The 20,346-nt window shown below is 38.1% G+C and overlaps 3 protein-coding genes and 1 pseudogene across 5 annotated transcripts; all 4 read right to left on the minus strand.

The window, feature by feature from the left end:
- Positions 1–993: 993 nt before the first annotated feature.
- Positions 994–5,520, minus strand: LOC121807051 (26S proteasome regulatory subunit 6A homolog). Its single transcript, XM_042207238.1, has 10 exons — positions 5,299–5,520; positions 5,080–5,196; positions 4,009–4,116; positions 3,299–3,490; positions 3,021–3,212; positions 2,688–2,806; positions 2,429–2,516; positions 1,992–2,111; positions 1,695–1,835; positions 994–1,404 (listed from the first exon to the last, which is right to left on the minus strand). Exons 1-10 carry the CDS (start codon positions 5,410–5,412, stop codon positions 1,327–1,329), a joined length of 1,269 nt encoding a protein of 422 aa, XP_042063172.1. The 5' UTR covers positions 5,413–5,520; the 3' UTR covers positions 994–1,326.
- Positions 5,521–6,361: 841 nt separating this feature from the next.
- LOC121807052 lies at positions 6,362–7,149 on the minus strand (annotated as a pseudogene).
- Positions 7,150–7,918: 769 nt separating this feature from the next.
- LOC121807050 (methionine S-methyltransferase-like) lies at positions 7,919–16,497 on the minus strand. Of its 3 annotated transcripts, none has more exons than XM_042207235.1 (12): positions 16,192–16,497; positions 15,085–15,278; positions 14,732–14,938; positions 14,470–14,565; positions 13,584–13,772; positions 13,324–13,512; positions 12,982–13,218; positions 11,145–11,282; positions 10,337–10,657; positions 9,926–10,105; positions 8,547–9,500; positions 7,919–8,413 (listed from the first exon to the last, which is right to left on the minus strand). In XM_042207235.1, exons 1-12 carry the CDS (start codon positions 16,406–16,408, stop codon positions 8,117–8,119), a joined length of 3,219 nt encoding a protein of 1,072 aa, XP_042063169.1. In that variant the 5' UTR covers positions 16,409–16,497; the 3' UTR covers positions 7,919–8,116. The 3 variants fall into 3 exon arrangements, with proteins under 3 accessions (XP_042063169.1, XP_042063170.1, XP_042063171.1); XM_042207236.1 differs by lacking the exon at positions 16,192–16,497 and adding an exon at positions 15,835–16,066; XM_042207237.1 differs by lacking the exon at positions 16,192–16,497 and adding an exon at positions 15,457–15,812.
- A 1,621-nt stretch (positions 16,498–18,118) lies between these two features.
- LOC121809163 lies at positions 18,119–18,643 on the minus strand. The gene has a single exon (XM_042209704.1). It carries the CDS (start codon positions 18,641–18,643, stop codon positions 18,119–18,121), a length of 525 nt encoding a protein of 174 aa, XP_042065638.1.
- Positions 18,644–20,346: the final 1,703 nt, after the last annotated feature.

Here is a 20,346-nt window from a genome sequence, read left to right on the forward strand (position 1 = left end):
CATTTCACTTCTATTTATTTAAAAATTAATTATAAAAATAAGTTATATTTTACTAATTTTTTTCATCGATGGTTCTTCAAAACTTTTTCAAAAGTATTAAATTAAAATAAGAGTTTGTCCTAAAACAGAAAAAGAATTATTTTGTAAATGGATATAATATTTGGTATATTTGTAAAATTGTGTCAAATAATATGGGATGTTATTTCAAATAAAAGTGAAAATTTATTTCGCGGAGGAAAGTAAAATATGGTATAATTGGGATTGGCATGAATATACTCCATTTTGTTATAATGTATCATTCGGCGACAGATTATTCCATAACTACACTACTCCCTCCGTCCCACAATAATTATCATTCTTATTGTGGACATGAATTTTAATAAATGTAAAGAAAATTTGATTGAAAAAGATAGATTATTCCATAACTACACTACTCCCTCCGTCCCACAATAATTGTCATTCTTATTGTGGATATGAATTTTAAGAAATGTAAAGAAAATTTGATTGAAAAAGATAATAGAATGTGAGATCCACTTTTTTTATATTAATTTTATAATAAAATGTGAGTAAAGTAAATTAGTAGAATGTGAGATCTACTTCCTATTTATGATAAAAAAGAAATGTGACAATTATTGTAGGACGGATCAAAATGAAAAATAGTGACAATTATTGTGAGACGGAGGATGAGAGTAATAAATGAAAGATTATTCCACATTATATAATGTAACTGACTGTACATATTAATCTAAGAAGTAGGATTTGGTTTCAGTTTTAACATAAAAAGTGGTTCACTTCTCATCACTACGTAAATTGTATAAAATATTTGTTTTATCTTCTCTCAAACCAACAAATATCAAATTAGTAATGTTGATTGTATAATCAGAGTATTAGTACTTGATAGTACTCCCTTATGTCCATCAAAACTGAACCACTTTCCTTTAATACTTGATAGAAGTAATTAACTGGACAAAAACATTAGCTTGTCAACAAATATACCGAATTGAAGACCAGTGTATCATCCAAATATTTAAAATTGATCAATTGTACATATGAAGAGACTACCAGATTCTGCTCAGGAGCAATCTACTATATTGCTCAACATGATAAAAACAATACAGAAACAAAACCACAAAGAACACATCATCTTTTATATTCGAAGCCCACCTGTAATTTGCACGATCTGCCTCAAATTTCACAGCTCACTGTAAAATTAGGTATAAACTTCCTATTTGAACCTTATATAAATGAAGGGGTGCTTCAAGCAACAATGTAGACATTCTCCTGCACTGAGCAATATGGACAATGTGCCCCAAGGGAACCTGTAGTCTAAGCATAGTAATTCAAGCTGGCTTTCTTTTTTGCTTGAACTTGGATGATACCTTCATTGAAATCTTCATGGTTCACCTGAACAGAAATTTTGAAGGAACTAGCATATCAGTACAATCTAAGATATGCTGGGTCTGATGTTTCATATAGCTTAAGGTAATCTTATTAGTTTCGAATGCAAGCTTCACCAAACTCTAACAAACATCAACAATTAACGAATCTTGCATAAGCAGCAAAAGCATAAGATTTTCGACATAAACGGGAAAATTTGACGCACTTTGACACACTTTGACACACACACATAATCTAGATGTCATATTTTGTCAACACACGTGACACAGCAGAAACATCCAGATGTGAACACAAACCTCAGTGGCGTCACGGCGAAGAGCTAACATTCCTGCTTCCACACAAACCGCTTTAAGTTGAGCCCCATTAAAATCATCTGTTGAGCGAGCAAGCTCCTCAAAGTTGACATCAGGATGAACATTCATCTTCCTGGAGTGGATCTGAACTTAGAGAAACTATCAGTAGCATGCACTAATTGCCACTCAGGCACTGTTACGCAGGACATTAGATATAAACACAACCGATTAAAAGCACTCCACACAAAAAAAATCAATTAATTGAAGATAAAGTAATACAATATCGACTTGGAGACATACCTGCAAAATGCGAGCCCTTGCTTCTTCAGTAGGGTGAGGGAATTCTATTTTACGATCTAATCGACCAGACCGCATCAAGGCAGGGTCTAAAATATCAGCTCGATTTGTTGCTGCTATTACCTGAATGCACAAATAAACAGTAAATGCAATAAGAGACCATGCCATTTAATAAAAGAAATTAGAGCAATCATATAAAGTGTGCTAGCACAAACACAATATTGGAATCACAATATTAAGTGTTCTAGCACAAAGTAAAAGAGATTGAATGCAGTCTGTCATTCAATATCAGAGGGCATCTCAAATTATAATTATAATACTCCATATATTAAAAAAAAGCATTGTCATGCTGATGAGCCAACAACTATCAAGAAAGTCACTTATTGAAATGGAAGCAAAAGATATTACCAAAAGAAAGATTAAAAGAAGCAGAAGTAAACCTTTATGCGATCATCGCTGCTAAAACCATCAAGTTGGTTGAGCAATTCTAACATAGTTCTTTGAACTTCTCTGTCACCACTAACTTCACTGCATAAGAAGATATTCTCGGTTATCCGCTTATAAACAACACCAGAGCCCTTGATATAAAGAGAGACAAGGACTCAAAAACTCATCCAGTACATAGAAGAAATTCACAATCCAGAAAGTTGTGAGGCACATAAAACAGCAATGCGAAATTGCAAACTGCATACAACCTACCTATCAAAACGCTTTGTACCAATAGCATCTATCTCATCGATAAAAATGATGCAGGGGGATTTTTCTTTAGCAAGTTGGAAAGCATCACGAACAAGCTTTGCTCCATCTCCAATGAACATCTAATTACATAAAAACATTATTAGAGGATATACAGTTAATAACAAACTTACAAAAAGAGCCAAAATGCATCAAGCAAAATATAGCTCAACTGTACTCAAATCAAAATCACTCTGGACAAGTACAAGTTGAATCATGCACCACAATGGTATTTGTTCGGGGTACACATGCACAACAAATCAGGTACACATAAAAATGATCTTGAGCATACTATACCTGAACGAGTTGGGGACCTGCTAGCTTCAAAAAAGTGGCATTTGTTTGGGCAGCACATGCACGGGCCATTAGAGTTTTCCCTGTTCCAGGAGGACCGTAAAGAAGGACTCCTTTCGGTGGACGAACTCCTAATTTCTGAAATCTCTCTTTGTGTGTCATTGGCAAAACAATTGCCTCAACCAACTCTTGAATCTGAAATGTGAACAAGGATTGTCTCAAAAAAAGCTATAAGAAGTGGCAAAAACCAGACCTATTAGCTGACCAATGGAGAAACTTGCCTGTTTTTCCAAGCCACCAACATCATTGTAGTCCTCAGTTGGTTTCTCATCAACCTCCATAGCCTTAACACGAGAGTCATACTCGGATGGCAAAGTATCCAATATGAGATAACTGTCTTTGTTTACTCCAACAAGATCCCCAGGCTTCAACGTATCAGGATCAACCAAACCAACTACAGGCAGGAAAATTGTCTGCAATCGACAGATTGTTATGAAGATATTATGTCCGAAGGTTTGAAATTTTCATGTTCTATATGGATTAGAAGTCCAGTGTAGAGGCCATTTCTGGGTGGGTATCTCACAAAAAAATGTTCCTTCAATATGTTCAGATAGGCATTAATATAGTTGAAGTCAAACGAAGGAATTGTTTATTAAATGAAAGGACCTTCTAAGCATTATCATCAAATTTCAATTCTTTATATTTTCCAAGTATATTCAAATCTATAGTGGATTCAGTTCTACCAGATGAGTATATAAAGTTGTTAAGATATGACATCTCGTTTTCTGTTCTGCCAACATTAACAAAAACATTAGAGCATTAACAGCAGTTGGACCACTTTTCTTTCACAATTTTATTTTAGAAAATTCCCAGAAAATTCCCACTACACCTACATCAGACCAAACAATACACATACATGAAAACATAAAGAGGCAGAGGGCATCATGCAATGGAGCAAAGTGAGAAAAATGTATGCTAGTCTGCCATTTACCTGGCGTGTAGATGTTTTTAACACAACGCATTTTCCCTTCCTTTGTGAGTCCAGATCAATATTTGCACCATCTTCTTCTGCTTCTTCCTCTGGGTTCATTTCCAATATCTGAGAAAACAGATAAAACGTGGTAATCTCTTGGTGGCACACAAATCATAACTAAAGAAACAAAAATTATCTAGAACATTAACATGGAGTGCTGCATTTGAATGCCACCACTGTATATCATAACAGGATTTGGTTCCAGAAAATGACTAAAATTACACATATTCTTATAGGTATTCGCCATACAAGTTTTTTCAGTGTACCCACCACCAGATAATATCATCTGGAAACATCCCAAAAATAGTGCAAGATATTAAAAGTACGGGGCATCCGCAAAAGTAAATAAGTAACTGGGAGTTTCAGTTCAGTTACAGTGGAAGTAAGAAGTGGATATAACACCACAACTCAGCCTCGTTTATGGCAACAAAAAAAGTATAATTAACATACTCTTCTTGCTTCCTATAGTCTAGACAACAAAAAAATTATAATTTGACATTCACACATGCTACCAGCTGCTAAGGCATTAAGACAGACTGTAATATGACGGACAACCATACAAGGAAAAGCCAGTCCTATGAATTTGGATCAAATATTCATATGGTGGCCTGGCTTCAACACAGTTCACCAAAACTTCATATTTAGCTTAGTTTCCATTTAAAATATCTTTCTATGGCTCAACAACTTTGATTATCTACTGAAGCACTGTGTTCAGTTAGCAAAAAAAAAAGAATAATGTGGGTGCAAAAATTACAAAAGTCGTTAATTGCTTAAATGTCCATAATTTATTGTGAAGTTGGCTAAATATGAGGCAGGCACCCAGCTGACACCCCATTCCTAACAGACCAAGCACTGGTAAATCTTGAAAACCCCCCAGAAAAATATGGAGCAGAAACCAAGCAAGAAAAAGAAGAAGAAATAACTAGGATACATTTTTTCCAGCTGTAATCTGAAACCCTAAGCAACGAATAAAAGACGTAATCAAACAATCCAATTTAGATAGCGTAAAAAAGGCTACATATTTTATACCTCCACAATGTTTCCGACCAAGTAAGGAAGCTGCTTATTCAGCTTAATTTTTTCCTGATTCTCTTTAATCTTCTCGCGGAATGAATCCAACTCCAAATTGGTCCTCTGTAACTCTTCCTGTCAAAAGCGAAAACCCAGATCAGATCGCCACATAACTTGAAATTACAACAAAATTCAAATGCATCCAAAACACACGCCAACTGAAACTCGGATTGGTACCTTGAGAATACGGATTTCGTTATCCAGAAGACGAGAGGCGCGAGTAATGTCCTCGGTGGTCATGGAGGAGAGCTGGTCGTCCTCAAAATTGTCCTCCACCATCGGCGTCGCCATACTGACCAAACTATGGTTCAAGGTCGCTAATCGGGTATGTGAAATTTGTTGAGAGAGAGAGAGTGGAGAGGTGAACGGAAGCGAGAGGGAGAGGGGTATTGATATGGTTAGCTTGGAGAAGGGGACTGGTATAGTAGACGTGGGCCACAAAATGTTGTACTGGTATGGGCTCATACGGCCCATTGGGTTGCACACTTTTAATATATTAAGAATCTTCTGAAACAATTTAAAACGATTAAAACTACAATTACATAAATATATCATGTTATTTTTTTATGAATGGAATTTATACGTTGTTGACTGATTTATTATTCTCACCTTAGTATGAATAGGGTAGTTATTTAAGGAGGAATTATATGCTACCTATCTTATATGAGCTTCTTATGTGAGCAACTCTCGTTTGACGTACGTTTAACGTTGTTCATTTCGATTTATATATTTAGATTGATTCTAATACATTAAAAAATGTTATTGAAGTTTTTAATTTCACAAAATTCATAAAAATCAAAGTTCGATTGGCTAGTTTTATCTATAACTTCAAATAAATTAATAAACGAGCAAATCGAGATTTGATTTATATGAATTTTATGAAATTAAAAACTTCAATAACATTTTTTAATGTATTAGAATCAAATTAAATAAGTAAATCGAAATGAACAATGTTAAATGTACGTCAAACGAGAGTGGTGCTCACATAAAATATGTAGCATATCATTCCACGTTTCCACTATACCAACTATCATTCCTAAAATATTTGTGTTCAGTCCGCCACTCACACAAAAATATCAAATTGTATTTCATGTTTCATGATGTTTTTCAAAAATTACAATGATTACTCCTAGAATTTACTCTCATCGAATATGTAATGCCAATCTTATACCAAAACTTCACTCACTAATTTAATCATATTCGTAGAGATCCAACGAGCTTAGTCACAAATTATTATTGATACAATTCACGAACGCCACACTAGTAGCAACTACGTACATATGCAATTATTTGAGAAAATGAAAGAAACGAAAAATACAGACAATTATTTGTCATGTAACCCAAATAGTACAAAACAATAAAATTATGGGAGCTCCTTGGCGTCAGGGCTGGCAATGGTGATGATCTTAGGCTCCTTCTTCATCTCCTCTTCCTTCACCTTCGGCACCGTTATCCTCAACACCCCGTCCTCCAACCGTGCGCTCACCTTCTCCATGTCAGCATTCGCCGGCATCCTAAACCGCCGCCAGAACTTCCCGGCGGTGCGCTCCACCCGGTGCCAGCGCTCGTCCTTGACCTCCTCCTCCTCCGTGCGCCGCTCGCCGCTGACTCGGAGCACGCGGTTCTCCTCCACCTCGATCTTGATGTCCTCCCTCCTCATTCCGGTGACGTCCGGGGAGATCTGGTGCTCGCCCGCCGTCTCCCGCCAGTCTGCCCGCGCCAGAGCCACTTTGGCTCTGGCTGCGGCCAGAGGAGACTGCTCCCATATCTACCGGGGGCTCATGTAAGGCACGAGCGCGGTGGTTTCCTGCGGCAGGAGAAATGCCGCCGCGGCGAAGTAAGGCCATCGCCGCCATTGTAATCTTTGCTCCGTCCATGTGTATGTGTGTGTTTGTGTTTGATGCTTGTTGGTGTTACAATTTAATGTGTGAAATAAGGGAAGTTTGGGGATGAATTTATAGGTGATGTGTACATGGTTCTAGAGCCATGGAGACAAGCTAGGGGCTTCTCGAATCTCTGAGAAATGAAACTTAGTACTCTTAAAAATATTTTTTTTCTTTTTTCTTGAAGAAATGATCATATCATTTCAAAAAATATTTAATGGTTATGGTACATTTTTATGGATAAGGTTATAGTTCGGACATATCAACATTATTTAATGGTCATAATATAGATCTAAGATCTAAAGTCGACAATTTTCCAATTGAGAAGTACTACAAAAAAAATTGAGTTCGATAATTTTTGTATATTATCTTCGGTTTATATATTTAGGATTAGTAATGAGATGACACAACATTAAATTTTGATTTTGTACCTAAATTTTAGTTTGACACCTAACCTTGACAACTCCTCCATATTGAGAATTTGTAGAATACTCTATCTATCCTTATAAAAATATGAATATATCGTTGCACACGAGTTAAAAGAAAATCTAATGCCATTTCAGTCATGAGTGGATAAATGGTCATTCTAGTATTGTTCGCATTGTGATTTGTAGTCGACTAGTCGTGAGTGGATAAATGATCATTTTTGTATTGTTTGTATTGTGATTTGTGAGTCAGATAAAGATTATCGCTTAAAACGTAATTATGTAAAATGATTATAAATAAATTGTGAGAGGAATTGAATATTGTTTGAGAAAGGAAAAAAAAATGTGCGTGTGTTTCATTGTAAGAATTGAGTATCAGTTTCTATTCGGAAAATTCATGTTTTGAAAACCTCAGGTATAATCAAAACCCATAAAATTTACTCCCATTTCTTCGAGCCAGTTGTTTTTTAATGGGAATAATTCACTCTGTGTTTTCAAATGGCATTCCAATGACTATTTTTATTAATATTGAACTCAACGCGTATTTCCTGAAACACAGCTTCTAGTTCATACATTTTGGCTGGTAGCATCAATTTGGATGATGAATCAATTCATTTCACGACCAAAAAGTTGCAAAATAACAAAATGTGCAACTTGCGTTACAAAATAAATGACCATATATTCAACTCAAGAAACCAACCTTTTGAACTGAGTAATGCAATCCAGTGCCCGCTTGAAATCTGTGTCTTCCAGGGCAATGGTGAAGCGGCAGTAACCGGGAATTCCAGTCCACGACGCACTATTGATGCACAAACCGGTGCTTGTGAGCATCGCGTCTCGGATGTTTGTGTCGTCAAGCTTGATTTCGCGGCTTTCTGAGCCATCATTCAGTTTGATGGTCTTGCCAAAGTAGGCAGATGGCTTTGCTACTATGGAGACACCTGCTTCAGCGTTGAGCACCTCCCAACCGCTATTTTCAAGTGTCTGTCACAGCAAAATTAATTTAAGATATACACATACAACATATTTAGCCATGATTTGCATGCTATGTCAAACACACAAATTGGCAAAATAGCTTACGATGCTCTGTGAATGAGTAAACATTTGAACGATTTACCTGCTTCAAGGTTTTAAATCTACTTCTCAGATTATCCATCTGGTCTGCTATGCCGTTCAACAGATCCTCCCCGGAGTCCAGCAATTTTTTCACTGTATACTTGATAGAGCTGTGGGGTTTGCTTACTCCACCACTGCTATAAAAAGCATCCACCAAAGAAGGCTGATTCATGAGCAGAAATCCGAATTTAAGCCCACTAGAAAGCATCTTGAAAAATAATCCCCCAAGTAGACATACAGAAGTGGCTGGATTAGCAGATGAAAGTTTCTGTAGTGTAGCTCCCAAGTTCCAGCCATCAAATCCCTTGGAATTATACTGCACACCTGAGAATGAGGTATCCAGTATTATCCTCGCTCCGAACTTTGCACACACAGACAATAATTTATTTATCTCTTCGTTACTGTAAACCAAGCCAGTTGGATTGATAGTTGGACCAGATATATAGATCCATGGTTTTTTAACTGTCTCCAAGGTGCGAGTAAGCCTTTCCTCAGTTAGTTTGTACCCTGCTTCCGGATTTGTTGGGATTGTTACAATGTTAGCCTTCAAAAATCTAGCAGCAGATACATAATTTCCATTTGAACCAATCGGGAAGCATAGAGTCCCGCCCTCTTGAGCGCAGCAGATTACCAAATTAGTGAAAAGTTCTGCAGGGGACCCAGCATATATGAACTCCGTGTTGATGTCAGAAGAAAAGCCGTAACTGCTGCTAACCAGACGCTTAATGCCGTCCGTGACATCAGTCTCAGATTCTGTTATGTTCTGCCGGGCAAAACTCTCGAAGATTGCAGCCTTAACTGGTGTGGTTATTGGCAGAAAGCTTTGGTCGACATCCATGTGAACCAGAGAAGACTCATCAGATTCATTTATTGATAGCTCAGCATGATCAAGTACTGGGTTTGTCAAACTGGAAACTCTGTTGACCTTGGTAGCACCTGTCTCCTCAGCATTTCTCTAAAGATAATCGAATGTATAAGATATTAAAAGCAATTTCTTTTTATTAGCTTAAGTAAAGGAAGCGGCATGTGCTATCACCAAATTTTACTTGATTGGCTGTATTATACAAAACCCAGGTTTAAGGGCTATAACTGCTGTGATTCTCTGAAAATCCAAGGGTCAAGTCGTCAAGTAGATAATAAGAAAATTTCTTATATCTGTGTGTCTATCATGAACTTATATTGCAGCTTTTCAAGCAGTAAGTTGGTGGTTATATGCATAGATAATGCATATAGTCAGTTTTCTTTTCACTTGTGTTATCTTTCACAAAGAATACAACTAAAATTTGATAGTGAAGATCATTAAGCACGAGCAGACCTCTCAATTACATAACCAGTGAAATTTATGAACAACATGATGAGAGAGTTCACGAACATACTGACCTGTACACGTGGGTGTCGATCAGCAAGCTGAAAAGCCAGAAGCTCATGGAAAAGACAACCATAGTAATACTGACTAATTATTGCAGTACTTCCCTGTAGAAGTTCAACTGTCCTGCATAGAGCTTTGAACATTTCCTTGTCCTCAGATATCACAAAGGCCACTTCCAAATCCTTATAAACCTAGATTGCAGAGAAAAAATAGTTGGATGATATTGTTAAAACTCTTAATTCTTGTCCCACATCGACTTGGTGATGATCCTAGCTCCTCTATAGAAGTGTGGATAACCCTCCCTCTTATAAGGCCTTTTAAGGGGTGAATGGCCCATTTCTTATAGATATATTACCAGTAGATTAATCACAACAGAGGATTAATCAAATATTAAGATGATTCATCAAGCATCAATAAATCACCTGATTCTTCAGTAAGCCACAAACGATTGTCGCATGTGGAGGCAGAGGACTTCTTGCAAGATATTTGAGGACTCCATTGGAACTTGGAAGACTGGATAGCACAAAGTGGTCAGAGATATCCAAAAACAATCGACATCCAATTTCTCTTGTCGTATCTAGTAGATGCTCAAAGGCTGAACTGGTAACGGACTCAAATTGGCCCATTCCCGTCACTACCACTTCTGGCCTTAACTTCTTTATTAGGTCTACCATCAAGTCTGACTGGCGTGGTGCTTCAATGACTGTGATAACTTCCTCTGAGTTTTCACCGGTTTCTCTCTTCTGCAAAACAAAAGGAACTTGTGAAGAAAGAGGGGCTTGATGCAACTATCAGATTTAGTGACAATGAAAAGAACTTCTGGAAAGCCTCTTCGCAAGAAACATCAGAATTTGAAACAAGAAAATTGATATTGATAGTAAAAACATGATACCATCACTGTCAAGATTTCTTTCTAGTTATCATGTACATATATGTATGTTATACATAAGTAATGTAGTGAGAAAGAAGGTTTAGTCACTATGAAGGCGAATACCAGTGCAACACACCACCTTCAACTATCCTCTAGGAAAAATGTCAGACTAGAGGACAATGCATTCCCTTGCATTAAAAAGATTAGTTTTAGTTTATCCTTGTTTTAGTACATAAGCCAAGTGTACCAATTAAATATCTATCCCTAACAATAGAATCTCAAAACCTAAGAAGAGAAGGCAAAAAGTCATGATGATAAATGAGAAAGAATCAAAATAGTAGAAATTAGCATCAAGATACCTCAACATTTTTTAAGCTTGTCAGCCATTTCTTCGGTAAATATGGCGACAATTGTTCATCAACAATAGCCAGGCGTGGAGACAACAAATGTAGAGCACTTTCAATCGCCACATTCCTTGATGGAAACACAACAATATTCTGGCCCACAAAGTAACAAAAAGAAAAGAGAAACAAATTAGATGATAGGAAAGTTTCAGAATTTACTTGTGTATTGAAGAAATATTGTTCAACATTGATATGGAAGTGCAAAACTGGCGATTAACACAATTCTTGAATAAGAAAAATATACATGGGCTAACAATTGTGTTCAAGAATCCCAATCCAGTGTTGAACACACTTGAGTGAAACTAAGATAAAAATTTAATAAAGTTGAAATATAACCAAATTTGGCTTTTTTCAAAGATATTCTTTCCTTTCTTGGAAAGACCAAGTCATATACCAAACCACAAAAGGACTGTAAAAAGAACCATATATACGAGATAAGTTACCTAACTCCGTCCATCAAAGTAAAATCATGACAAACATATATATACTTTTGACAAACTCAGAAGTCCAAAAACTAAACATTTCACTAAGATCTAATGCAAAGTTCTTTTTCCTACCTTGCTAAATGACTTAGTTATAGATAAGAATCACAAGTGAAGCAAGATTCTTTGAGGTTTAATATAGTTTATATTTTCTCTACTAATTATTTCAACTCTGGGAGTACTAAGATATGTGTTCTTATTCAGCTTCACAGTGCACAGTTGCCTACCTTATCATGATGTGATTAAGATCAAAGTCCAAGCAAAACCTAAAATGAAGCACTAATTTTGTGGATTTAAAACGAAAGGCTAAATGCATCGAGTCCATCCATCATGATGTCCCTAACCAAGGTAAAGAAGATATACTCATCTGCTTATAATCACAGATCAAGGTGCATGTCTTAATTTAGCTACCTCTCTTCTAAAAGAACTAGATGAGTCTGTATTTCAGACATCAGCTATCAAGTTCATATGTCAGAAAAAATGGGTTATGATCCCCCACTATAAATGCAGCACCTAAGTCCCATCACTCTAAGAAATGCACTTCCCTCCAGAAGAACTTACTGAACTGTGATGAAATGAATGTTTTGAATCAATTGTATTTGGTGTTGGAAAATTATGAGATGTAACACATCAACTGTCTGCCTAAGAGCAGAAATAGGTGCATAGAAAAATGATGGGATGCACTGCATCATCTGCTGAAGAGCTGAAATAGGTGCAAACAACAGATCATCTATCCTCTATTATTCCCATGGAGGTGGTTCCTAGTAATAGGTTTCTACACATCGCATGTGTTGAGATTTTTTTAACAAATACTCAATAACGACAAGAACTCCACTATGCATTATTGACCCCCTCTGCTGACCTGACCACTCAACAAAATTGAGACAGAGAGAAGGAAGAGTATATAAAGGACTAGACTAGGTTATTGCATTAAGAGCTACCGTTTTTCCTCATTTTCCATGAAACACTTTTCCACCTTTGGAAAGAAACACTATTAAGAAGATTGGTTAATATAATTTGAGAAGTTCACCAGTATTCAGTTCAACATGTACACTATCAATCAATCATTCACAAGGAATTGTGACTTTGAGAATGAGTAATCGTGTTAAGGTTTTCATATTGAGTTTCAAGTTCCAACTTTTCAAAATTAGCTGGTATTCACACAAGAAGAAGTTACTATTAAAGAACCTGACAAGGCTTTAAGCAAATCAAGAATTAACGAATCTCCAATGAATTTTTGGTAACTCAAATCACAGCTCACAATGATATTGTTGTACTGTTAGTAAGTTGAGAGTAGCAATGTTCCTTACATCTGCAGTAAGTGGGATGTGATGGTATGTATTCATAAAGTTGGCAATAAGCCCCCGGAAACGCCTACTTCCTGCTGGTGGTTCATAAGGAAAAAATGAGAGCTGTTTGAGAACATTAGCAAGATGAGCAAGGAATGGAATCTTCTCATCTGCCACAGACTCTTCTTCAAATGACAAGTCTAAGGAGCTCCTGATATCATCCAGTCCATTTGTGAGAAACTCAAATATCCTTTTTACCTGTCAAGAAGCAAATCAGCTTCAGGCTCACTTTCTAGCAGGAACACATCCATTTTTGTTTTTTTTGTTTAATAATAACTCTTAATCATGAAGAAGATATGAAACCTGATTAGGTTGTCGGAGTTGACAACTATATACTGACAAAGCATGAGAAATACGACCACCAGCTTTTGCATATGCCCATGCTGTTCGTGCACAAATTGGTTGATCTCCAGAAAGTCCCATAAAGAACTCAAAACGGTGAGGACTATTCTTTTCAATTTCAACCAGTGCAGAAATATCTGTATCAGCAGCCTGCAATAGAAAGATTTCTAAAACTTATGTTCCTGAATGGATTTAAAATAGTTGGAAAGTTGGGGTAGAACCTGAAGCACTTTAGTCTGCCAAATCTTGTCAACTTGAAGACCACGGCGTTCGAACAAACGTTTGCACACAGCTTGGCCAGGGCGACCTCCCATATTAAAGATCATAATACCCAGAGGTTTTATTACAGATATCCCTTCCTCGACGGCCCTCGCAATGAGACCTAAACCAAATTGGTCCTCCACAAAGCCCTGAAAAGAACATATACTAGCTCAAGAAACAAGTGAAGACATCTCTTTCTACATTTTAAACAGACAAAGAGCACAGTAGAAAACTCTCTCTGATAGAAAAAACACAAACATCATAGACACAATGTGCCAACGTAATCTGCGAAGAACCAGAAGCCGTGACCTTGTAGTAGATTATTAGTGGAATAAGCTTTGCCATGGAACACTCTAGTTAAACAAAGACCTAAAAAACTCTAACTCTGTTATAGTACATTGAAGGGTGTGTTAATACAAATGTTGGAGAAGCAAACTAGAAAAACTATAGTCTGCACAGAGATGGAATTTCTTGCGCTAAACGAAAAGAAGACATAAATTTTCACGAATCAGTTAATTCACTCCATTTTATAGACTGCATGGATACAATCAGCAATCAGTACAGGACCTGATCAACTAACAGTCTATTTAAATTATAAAGGTAACAGGCATGAAGAGTAATCGACGAAGAATAAAGAGGATAAATAAAAACTTGACAGCAGATTGGGTGAGTGATAACAAGATCAGGTCTAAGTCTTAGGAAATAAAAATCTATGGTTTCTTCAAAATCGTTTTCATGTGTACAATGACTCAAACTGGAAGTGTGAGTTTACAATATTTACTTTGGCTTGAAACATTAGAACCCATCTATTAGATTTCATTATAGACAGATGATATAACAAGTGACCTGAAGAGCGCAGTAGTTGCTTAAAGAATGTAAGAATTCTTCACTAGCATTCTCCGTAATCATTTTGGACATTGCATCTGGATTAGGATTCAGAATCTGAAAAGACAAAAGCACAAAAAGGAAGATAAGAACATTTGAAAGAGTCTCCATATCACTTGAAAATAATCCCACTATGTGGAAATAACTGTGCTGTATTTTATGAACAAGAAAATCATGATCATGCAAACAATTTACACAGTATTTTACAAGTCCATCATGATACCTGTGGTATGCATCCAACAATTCTCTCAAGTTCTATGTTATTATTTCTGCAGTAAGATAGCAAATCAGATTCATAAAACTCAACCCTATCGAGTAAAGTTTTATTCTCCGCATCATAAATTGGCTGGCCACTGCCATCCAGAGCATTCAAGTAGAGGTTTATCCAGGATATCTTCACCGCTCTTGGATTGATATCAAGCCCATACACCTGAAAATAGTATTGAAACACATCAAGACTCCTCATTGCCCTGATTTCCAAGTCCCAATCAAATATACGAATACATGCATAACAAGATAGACTTCATTAAACGTCAAGATAAAACAGTTAGTATGTAAGATAAAGGGATCGTGAACCTTTAATGGTAACCACTTCTGCGCAATTGCAATGGATATCCATCCATTTCCACAGCCAAGTTCAGCTAGTGTCCTGTCCTTAAAAATGGCGTCCGGGTGCCTATTGAGCCCCTCATAGAAAGTGAAGGACCAATCCTCGGGTACAAAGATGCTGGGTATAACCATCATTGTAAGTTTCTTCCTCTTCTGGACACCTACACATGAAGATATGATAAGTTCAAGTCCCACCATTGAGACTCTAAACTCCTCCAGGTCAATGACCTTCATCTACTCCAAATTCAATGGTAATGAAGAAGAAAATAGAAACAAGGACAACTAAATAAGGGGAATACGAAAATTGATAGAGATACAATGTAAAAAGAACACCCTGACATTTTCTCCATTATCAGATCCAATTTTAAGCATTCTGCATTCCTTTGTGGCTAAAATAAGCATAAGATTCTATTTTCACATTAAAGTGGTTTCTGTACAATATCAGCCCTCCCCCAAGCAGAAGAACTCCATAACTACAAAGGGGCTGTCTGCCTGTCTCCAACAGCACATTCAAGGATGCACAATGAATCTCAATTTTATTTCCAGCTACATTTACAAACCAGATTTTCTAAATCACATTAACGTTTCTTATGCTATGATGCACCAGAAATGTCACAAACTGTAGCACATTAATCCTTGCATGATATGAATGGCTATAATATGTTCATAGGTCGTTTCGCACAGAAGATAAGATAAACCGAAACAGCATTCAAAAACCTAGACGATTGACCGCCAGATCATTCTCAACAATAGTAAAAAAACATAGCTCTATACTCATTTAGTCAAACAGCAGATTTTCAATTTTCAGGAACAGGAAGTATCATTATGCTATTTTCGTCAGCCTAATAATTATTGGATCTCAATCTTCGATTAAAATTGCCCCCATCCGTTTTGTAAACTCCAAAAACGAAAGTGTGAATTGACAGTCGTCGAAGTTGACAATTAACTTTTCCTGAAAACAATGTCTAAAACTATGCCCCCCATTCGCACAAAATCTCACTCAAAATCGCAGCGGATAATATACACATACAGCAGATACACACACGTACATCTATACGTATATACAACGTATACCTTCGTATTGCTCGACGTAGATGTCCTGAATTTGGAAATGGTAAGTCTGGAGGCAGCGGTCGTTGTCTTCCTTAGAGGTGAACCGTTTCTGGAGTTCGGATAGGAAGATCCGAGCGTCGGTTCGGGTAGTCGGGTTCTCGAGCCGCTCCAGGAGTGATCGCAGCGCACTGTAGGCTGCATCACCAGACTGTTGGCATTGCTTCAGAAAATCTTCCATGATCACCTCAGTAATTGCGTGTTCTCGCCTTCACAGACTCGAAGAGAAGGAGAGGAAGCTCTATTGTGCGATGTTTCTGTGTACGTGGAGAAATTTCGGAATTTAAGATCATATTCGCTGACTTTTCAGAATTTAGGATTAATTTTGCTAACCTTACAAAATATGAGATCCAAACACACGAATTTTTCAGAATAAATTTTTTTTTTGTTTTTTTTTCTCTTTTTTCTCTTATTTTTCTTATTATTTTCCTCACAAAAATTATGAATTGACCAAACTAACCCACGTAAAATTTGAAACACAATTTCTGAAACGCTTTGAAACTGCAATTCTGAAACTTCCACCAGACCACCACCGATCCACCACCCCACAAAATTTATGAACATATTTCTTGGCTTGAACTGTCTCTTCTACAAGCAGTTCAGGAATACAGTGATAAACAATTAAACTAATGTACAAGCGAGGTTAATCAAGTTGCAAAATATGCTTTGCCTAACAACTTATTCATCTTGAACATGTTAGTGCACTACGTCTCAAAAACAAGTCGCAGAACATCATCACAGATTCACAGATAATTTTATCTTGTTCTCTGTAATATGAAGGTTGTGTTTCCTAATATACGCCCATAATTGCTTCACTATTTGTACGCAATGCTTTACCCTTATGCATGAATTAGAACAAGTTAAGCTAGCAGCTCATAAGATCAAAACCTCCGTCCTTGGCAATTCTCTGTTTTGAGTGGTCGGTGGATATATGGTGGAAGTATCAACTGGGTTTCAAAATTATCCAATTATCAAATTCACAGATTGGCATTTTAGAATTTGGGGTTTTAAATCTTATGTGGGGTAATTTGGGCAATTCATAAATTTTGTAAGGGAAATAATATGTAAAAGAAGACAAAAGAAAAAGGCAAAAACTCTTGTTCTGAAAAATTCGCGTGTCTCGATCCCATATTACGAAAGGTCAACGAAATTAATCTTAAATTCTGAAAGGTCAGCGAATATGATCCCTTATTCTGAAATTTCTCGTTTAGGAATTGGGTTTTTAAATCTTATGTGGGGTAATTTGGGCAATTCATAAATTTTGTAAGGGAAATAATATATGAATTTTGTTAGGGAAATAATATGTAAAAGAAGACAAAAGAAAAAGAAAAAGTTGAGCCATTTTTTTATAAGGGAAATAATTATGGACATCTAATAAGGTACTCCCGTTGTTCCCTCATAGTTGAGCCATTTTTTTTATTTTGAAAAGTTCCCTTATAGTTGAGTCATTTCTATATAAAGTAACACTTTTCTCACTCTTACTTTATTCACTCTCTACTTTATTCTCTTCTATTTAATATTTCAAACATCTATTTCTTAAAATTCATGCTAAAAAATTCCGTCTCAATTATGAAGGAACGGAGGGAGTAATAGTTGTACCATTCATTCATTGGCGATACAAGATCTTAAACTAACTTTTTTTTTAAAACAAAAACACCCTTTGTGGGCGGGGGTTTAGGCAGACCCCCAACCCGTAAATAAGATCAAAATGTAATGTTCCAAAAAAATGATCTTAGCCCAAAAGTGACTAAGATCTAAACAAGAACATGAAGATGCAAAGTAGAGGTCCCACAAGTCGGGATCCTCCATTCTATCAAGTGGAAAAAAGACGACTAAATATACTAAAGAGAGAAACGAAAAAAGACCAATACAAACCACCAGAAGAACTAGATCAACCCACATCTTTACGTCGGAAACAGAAGTTAGGATATCCCAGCTGGTCCATCCTAACTAGCGCCTTCAGGTACCGAGGCGCAGAGATTGGATCAAAATATGTAAGAGCAGGTGTCTGGACCCCCCTACCAGCCTGAAAATCAGCAGCCCGGTTTCCTTCTCTGTAGATGTGTGAGAATCGAACATGCCGCTGCGTTGTCATGCTCCGGATCAAAGCCATATGGTGTCTAAAATCCGCGGAGCCAAAGTGTCTAGATGACAACAAACTAACTAGAGCCGCTGAGTCCAGCTCTATCCAAATGTGAGTAGAAAGCTCCATAGCCATCTCCAAACCCAGAATCAGAGCCAAAAGCTCCGCTTCAAAGCTCGATGATGCAGCTATCGGAGCACAAAAAGCCCGCAGAAGGCCTCCATCAGAACCACAAACCAATCCTCCCTCTCTCGCCGCCAGTGTCGATGTAGAGAAGGCACCGTCTGTGTTCAGCTTCACCCAAGGTGCATCAGGGGGATACCATAGGACCATGAGCGACCGCAGAACACGCTGTCTGGGGGAGAAAGGCATGAAATCAACCGACGGTGAGCATCCTCTCCAATGAGTCGAGGTGATCCTGCCGGCCAGAACTAGCACATGCAGATGATGAGTGACCTGCCAAATAACATGTGAATGAAGAAAAGGACGACCGCCATGCTTGCAGCCGTTCCTCTTCGTCCAAAGAAACCAAGCAATCAAACAAGGAACAAGAAAACTAATATGCATGGCGGGAGCCCTCTGGAAAGAGGACCTCCGCTAGTGACCTAGTCTAAGTGCAATATCAGTGCTCGTGTGAATCGGTGTGTGCGAGGAAAGAAACCAGGCATCGAAATACTCCCATGCAGAAATCGCCGACTAACTCGAAAAAAAGACATGGCTGAGAGACTCGACCGAAGGAGACCTACAACACTGACACCTAGACGCTAACTCAATTCCCCTCTTCTGCAACTTCTCATCCACCGGCAGCCTACCAAATAGTAACCTCCAAATGAACACCGACATGGTAGGAGTCAACCCCTGGTTCCAAATAAGACCAAAAATCTCCCTCTTCTGCAGTCTAGTCCAGATGCTCTCCCAGGCTGAGGTCACAGAGAACTCGCCATGGCTAGTCAGACTCCACCGCCTCACATCCTTCGCCGCCAACTCAATCGGCCCGGCTCTGATCTGGTCTATGACATCGAGAGGTACGCCAAACCTGAAATATAAACTATGCAGCATATCCTCATCCCATGCATACTCATGCCAATATGATGCAACGGCCTGAGATTGGGGAGGATCATTTCCCGGGACGCACAGACTCCGGATGGAGCTAGCCCCAAGCCAGACATCATCCCAGAAGCTGATCTTCCCCTCACCCAAGGACCAACGAATGTATTCAAGCATGTGGTACCAAATACGACGCAAACGACGCCAAGTAGGACTATCATGTGACCAACAAGGAGATGTATGCAAATGACAAGGAAGGATATTGTACTTCTGGGTCATGAACTGGGCCCAAAGAGAGTCCTGAGCTAGCAGTCTCCACCACAGTTTGAACCCAAAAGCCACTGCCACCTCCCTGAAGCGGCGAATACCCAGGCCACCCTCATCAAAAGGCAAGCAAATCTGTCTCCAGGAAATCCAGTGCAACTTCCTCTTCTCTCCAACTGTGCCCTAAAAATATCTAGCCAATATCTGCTCCAGCCCGTCTAGAAATCCAAGCAGAGGGTTCATGACTTGTAAGATGTGTAGCGGGATGGTGGCCAGGGTGCTCTTAATCAGAGCCAGACGACCCCCAAAAGCAAGATGTCGGTGGGACCAGCTGTGGATCCTGTCCATCAGCCTCTGCCTAAGGGGCAAAAGATGGTCAGCCCTCATCGCTCCTCGGAAAATTGGCACCCCAAGGTATGCAAAATACATCGCCCCTCTCTGAAAACCTCCAACCTCTTCCACAATGTCAGCGAACTCCATGTGCTCATTCGCCAAATAGAAGTGTGTCTTTCCATTATTCACCAGCTGACCAGACACGACTATGTAGTGATCTAGACATCCAACCAACTTCTCCACCGCCTCTCTATGAGCCCTCGAGAAAATGATGATGTCATCCGCATAGGAGAGGTGAGTGATAATGGGGGCCTTTTTCCGACATCTATAGACCATCTCTCTATCCCCCTTGATCAATCTGTCAAGACATCTCGATAAGTAGTCTGCCGCCA

The sequence above is a fragment of the Salvia splendens genome, chromosome 6 (genome assembly GCF_004379255.2).
Source record: "Salvia splendens isolate huo1 chromosome 6, SspV2, whole genome shotgun sequence".
In the NCBI taxonomy this organism is placed as follows: domain Eukaryota; kingdom Viridiplantae; phylum Streptophyta; class Magnoliopsida; order Lamiales; family Lamiaceae; genus Salvia; species Salvia splendens.